The sequence below is a fragment of the Gekko japonicus genome, unplaced genomic scaffold, assembly GCF_001447785.1.
Source record: "Gekko japonicus isolate JY-2015 unplaced genomic scaffold, Gekko_japonicus_V1.1 scaffold718, whole genome shotgun sequence".
Classification (NCBI taxonomy): domain Eukaryota; kingdom Metazoa; phylum Chordata; class Lepidosauria; order Squamata; family Gekkonidae; genus Gekko; species Gekko japonicus.
The window spans coordinates 734963-740989 of record NW_015161425.1 but is presented as its reverse complement, the minus strand read 5'-3'; the positions used below and the strand labels follow the sequence as shown (position 1 = coordinate 740989).

Here is a 6027-nt window from a genome sequence, read left to right as displayed (position 1 = left end):
GGGAGCAGAAGGGAAACTCTAGGGTTGCCAAGTCTGGGTTGGAAAATACCTGGAGACTTTGGGGGTGGAGCCAGGAGAGGGCGTGGTTTGGGGAGGAGAGAGGCCTCAACATAATACAATGCCATAGAGTCCACCCTTCAAAGCATCAATTTTCTCCAGGGGAGCTAATCTCTGTCGGCTGGGGATCAGTTGTAAAAGCGGGAGATCCCCAGGCCCCACCTGGAGGCTGGGAACTCTAGGAAACTCTCTTCCACGATCACCCATTTCAAAACTCCCCTGCTTCCCTTCCTGCAGCTTTATTTTTTTTCCCTATCCATGCTACACGCCAGCTTCATATACGAGCTCCCCATTTCCTAACATTACCACCGAGTGCCCAAACGCCCGCCTCCTTTTTATAACCACGAATCCGACACCGCGTTTTCCTTGCCGCACGCGCGCTTGCGCAGAGTGTGGCGACGTAGCTAGAGGTAGGGGGCGTGCCTATTTTTCCCATTTCCCTCACTTGACATGGCGGCCGTGGCAGGACGTATGATAGTGGGTGGCTCTGTTTGGCGCGTGGTGGGGAGGACCGGAAAACCGTTGCTGGGATCCAAGGTAAAAGCTCGGACTCGGGAGGCGGATGCTTATGGGGAGCTCAGCACTGTGTAGGTTTGGGGGTGCTCAGCTTTCCCCCGCCGTCTCTCGCGTGGTCTTTCGTGCTATATCCAAAATGGTTGCAGTCTGTGACTTGATGATGGAGCCAGTGCGGGATGATGTTGCCTTCTCTTGGCCACGGACTTTGCCGGGACCATTCTGACCAACTGCTTCCCAGGCCACAGAGGAAAGTGTTTTGATGTAAAAGCCGGATTGGGTATAGGGCTGCCATTGTTTTTCGAGGCTACTTTTATGCTTTGAATAAATCAATGATAAAGCAAAACTAGCACGGGAATGCTTGTCGGGGGGGTGGCCACCTTTTGCACTTTTACCGTCTAAGTTTTCATTTGCCAAGGGCAAGATTTTGAAAGGTCCTTGTGAACTTCCAAAACGAGGCTTATATATTTATAAAAGCAATCACAAATATATAAAATTACCCTAGGTTTGCCAGTCTCCAGGTGGTGGCTGGAGATCTCCTGGGAGTACAGCTGATCTGGAGACCTGGAGAAAATGGTTGCTTTGGAAGGTGGACTTTATGGCATTTTGGCCCATTGGAGTCCCTCCCCAAACCCTGCCCTCTTCAGGTTACACCCCCAAAATCTCCAGGTATTTCCCGACTCAGTTGGCAACCCCATCCCATTGAAATCAGTAAATGTGCAGTCTGAGGAAACAAATCTCACTTCATTTGGTCTTTGATCAGAGGTGCCTGAGTTCCCATCCTTGATGAAGCCAGAGGTTTGTTTGAGAACCTTTGGTTACCAACTCTCTGTGACTAATTTACTTTCCTTCTATGTAAGCTAAGGTGAAAGAGACAGTATGCTATACTTTCCAGTCAAGAGATGTGCCATTTATTTTATTGACATTTACTAGATATGTTTATTAGCTACATTCATAGGCCATGTGTCGTGCAGGACGTTTGGAGCAGCTTACTGGAGTTTTTTAAAAAGAACTAATATTGTCATTGTTATAATTCTATTTTTAGCCAAACATTACCATTCTCTTTTTTCTCCCTAGCAATTCACAGTACATAGAATGCTTTAGCAAAAGCTTGTTGGCTGGGTGGTGGTGGTGGCGGCTGCAAGCTTCTCAGCTAGGGCTAAGTACAGGCAAGTTGTTGGAGTGCCTGGAGAAGGCGTGTGCTACACGTATTGCTAATGTGTTTACATCTAGTTGACTCTAGTAGAATGAATAGTGTATCTGCTCCATTGGATGGTAAAAGTACATTCTCTTTTACCTTAACTTCCTTTTGAGGAAGGCTAGGCAGAGATGGTCAGTAACACCCCAACCTGCATAGCCTCAAAGAAGAGATCATTATGCGTTTCAAGTAATGGCAAGGCCCATACCTGCTTAGACTGCATCAGGATTATATTCCAGCTTCACATCTCTTCTCTAAGAATATGTATGCTCCCTCTCTTTCTTCATTAACATCATCAGTGTCTAGGAGTTTCCTTGGAATTAAACTCCTTTAAATCGGAGTGTTGGGATTATCTGGTGAAAATACTGGGCTGTTGTTCATCTGCTGAATAATTTCTGGTAACGAATGGCATCCCACTACTAAACATGTTACTTTGAAAGACATACAATGGCATTTGATTCACCTGATGTTCGTCCCTACCCTGCATTTTTAATTGATGGTTTCTGTACATGTAAGTGTCATTTTAGTTCTGGTTTTGAACTTGTATTATGATGTGTTTTTTAACAACTTGTTTTTTAATTAGCTCCCTTGGTGGCTTTGATTGGGCTGAAAAGCGGGATATAAGTCTTCTAAATAAATACAAAATGTATGGCAGTAAATAGAGAACACAGACAAGCTATTGGAAGTAATGGAAATGATAAAGTATTGTAAATACATGCCATAATCCTTTTCTTTCAAAAAGTCTTTCTTAATTAGTTTTTGTTTACCTTTATTGCACTTTTATCTTCATGGCATGAGAGGCTAGAGACTCTGACCTCTCTCATCGTCTTTTATGTGTGAACCTTTCAATTCTCAAATATAGAGATCAGCGCAATTTATTATACCAGGCCTCTCTTCAACTCCTTTCTTCTTCCCTTGTTTAGTTTTCTGCATAAAAATGAGGGAAACATTTGAGACATTTAAAAAACAAATATACGTAATATTTAAAACAATTAAATAAAACATAATATAAACTCATAAATGCTGGCAGGGAAAACAGCAAGCATGCTTCATTAAATCCCATTCTACAAGTTATGGGATAGTTTCTTTCTCCTGTTGTAGCTTTCATTCTCCAGGTGTCTGAAGCTGCAAGGGGAGAGTAATCTTGTGTTACATACTGGGCTAGGGAGGGAGTATGTATATAAGCAAACAAGAAGGAGTAGAGCAGGGAATGGTGACTATCCACTGAAGAACTATTTTCCTTGTTATAACTTTTAGAATAGAAGTCCATGGCATGCACCAGTTCAGAAGCGAATCATTATTCATCTTGATAATGTTTACTGCCTCTTTTGTATAGCAACTTCCATAATATTGTCAACAAAGATAATAAAATTTCTGGAAATTTTGAAGTCACGGGGGAAATTAACAACTTAATAAGTGTTGTTTAATACTTGGCACATTTATGAAATTAAAAATCAGGGGTGCCTTATAGTGACAGCCGAAGCAGAGTTCTAGCCTAATATAAGACCACTGGCTTCACTGGATTTAGAGGCTATACGTTTGCTTGGGATAGCACTGTTAGTTTTCTGAAAGCAGAACTGAATATACCCAATGGCAGAGTGAGAGAGTTGGAGACTACTGAACCCTGTGCCACGTTAGTACATGTAGGTATCTTAGTTATTGTCATCTGAGAGGCTGAGAAAAATTAAAATGGAAAATACAAAATTGATGTATCTTAGTTTTTGTCATCTGAGAGGCTGAGAAAAATAAAAATGGAAAATACAAAATTTTTGTTGTTGAATTGTTTAGAAAGAACTAGTGACATATAAACTTAAAAGATGTACAGTGTATTTGGATACCATGTTAAGCTTTGTGGCGCTGAAAACTTTGAACTCTTTAATAGTGTATTATTGTATGCATTATAACAAATTAATTGTGGACTGAATTAGTCATATTTGAAGAATAAACATATCCTTACATATGCTTTATATGTTTGTTCACAGGCTTTGGCTGGGAGGGCGGGGTAGAAATATGAGGAATAAATAAATATTTATTGCTATAGGCTTGTTTTACATAAAAATCTGTCTGCTACACATTAAGCGAATAAAATCTTTAAGCGTTTCATTTGTTCAAAAGGAGAAAATACTTTCCAGCTGGTGCTCCCCAGAATAGCCCTTGTGAGGCAGGCACTCACACGACATCTCTAATTTCCAACACTTCATTCACAAATATTCTGTTATCTGTTCTGTGTAAGAGAAGTTTCTCTCCCATTTTCTACTATTCAACATTATGTGTGTTGTCAGCTGAAAACAGATGCACAGTCCTCATCTGATTAACTGACAGTATGGCCTTGAAGACCCCGCAGTCTGCCCACCAGTCAAATACAGTGCATGTGGTGACTTCAGGTTCTGTGATTTGTGGAGCCTTGGAAACCACCTGTGCAACTGTTCCCATCTGGACTGTTCATGTGGTGAGTAAATGACATTTGCATGTGCATTTCAGGGGAAGGTATTAGGGAGTCTTTTCAAAAGCTTTATCTACACCCAGTGTAACTTGTGGCAGACATCTTTGTTGTGAACAGAATTGGGCAGAGTTGTGAATGCCGGTTGGGAGTGTGTGACGGGGGGGGGAGTGGTTGCTCACTTTTTAATTTTAACTACTTCTGTCTTCATGGGTGTCACACTGATATGTCTCGGAATTGTGTGTGTAAGTTCAGGTTCTTGCTTCTGATGCCATAACGATGGGCTTCTTTCTCTCTCTGCACAGTGCAGCGTGTCTAGCACAGTGAGCAAAACACAATCGGCAGAAGAAGAGAGCGACAGCTGTCGCACAGAGGAGTGCCCGTTGCTGTGTTTGTGCCGCTGTGGAGACGGTTTGCAGAACAGATTATACGGCTGTACAAGAAATGCTTGTCCAGGACGAATCTCAACAACAGGACATGTGTAAAGTTGATCAGGAGATGCGTGAACAGGAGGAAGCGACTTCAGTGCTGCTGAGAGAGAGATCAGCATGCCATCTTCTGTCATCCCATTAACCGCCTGTTTAGTTGCTTTTCCTGAGCAGTTTCCCAGTAAGCTGCAAAGGCGAAAGCTGCTGCCGTTAGTTATCTGATTCCGGACCCAGCACCCACGCACAGTTAGAGGGAAAGGAAGTTACAGCCCTTTGTTATGTCCTCTGATTACTCAGTTTCACCATCTGAAAAGGGTGGGGACTCAGATGTAGAATCAGGGACCACCTGCTAAGGGAAGGGCCTTTTCCGTTTGGTGTCATTTCTCTTTGCAGTTCCTGAAGGGGCATTTGCTCAGTGCCAGGGCGGTATCTGCATTGTCACCTTCACCAGCAGATAGCTCCACACAAGCACTGTAGTAGCCTACTGTGGAGAAAATAATAGGAAGGAATTGGCCATGTTTATTTTGAGGAAGGGTTCCTGGATTTCATAGAGACTGTTGAGCCTTCCTTGAAAGGTACCTCCATCCATTTTTCCCTCAAAGAAAGCAGTTCCAAAACTTACTTCTTTGGTTGCTGATGTTTAGAGCCTGGCGGACTATCACCTGCCCTTTGATACATATTGCCACAAGTTTCTGGCTCGGTTCTTAAACAGTGAGCTATGTATCGGTAACCACAATGGATTGCTTAACATGAACCCGCACTCTGCTAGATAGGAAACAACCCTGTCTTCCTTGCCACAAATGACAGGGGTCATGAGAAAATGGCTTAGAACAGTTGGGCTAAAATTGCATCTGACTGTGATCCAAGTATTATGACTATTGTTGGGAATTGTGGTCTTCTGCCTGTTCATGCATGACATACTGCATCAATGTGGTATTCATCTGGAAAATTTATATTCAGCCATTCCCGAGATCTGTTCATGACCGCTCACAGGGTTAAAAAAAGGATAGTGAAATAATAAAAACAACCATAAAATTAACAAAGTAGGCCAAGAGCCTGGTAGTGACACAATTGCTAAACATGAGCACAGGTGTCCATAGCTTGCTTATGGCTGCTAGAAAAATACATGGCCATTTCAGTCGTTCTCCTGAAGTCTGTCAAAGACATTGACAGTTTTAAAGCACTATGAGTCCGCATTGGCTGGAGATGCTACAGAAAGTACTCAGTTGCTGGAATTTCACGTTTTTATCTTGGAGCGCATGCACAGTCTGCTTGGGGTGCTAAAGGCATAGTTTCAAAACTACACAGACATTTCAGTGGCACCCAATTGCAGTCCTGCAAGCAAACGTCTTTTGTAAAGTTTTGTATTTTGGTTCAGAGAGGCTAATGAA

The 6027-nt window shown here is 42.5% G+C and overlaps 1 protein-coding gene across 1 annotated transcript in view; it reads left to right on the top strand.

Moving 5' to 3' along the window:
• The first annotated feature begins 490 nt into the window (after nucleotides 1-490).
• The window catches only part of MRPS9 (mitochondrial ribosomal protein S9), a 47976-nt gene continuing 42439 nt past the window's right edge, over nucleotides 491-6027 (top strand). The window contains exon 1 of the mRNA XM_015428570.1: nucleotides 491-594. Within this exon, the coding sequence (XP_015284056.1) occupies nucleotides 508-594 (87 nt within the window). The 5' untranslated portion in view covers nucleotides 491-507. The remainder of the gene's footprint in view (nucleotides 595-6027) is intronic.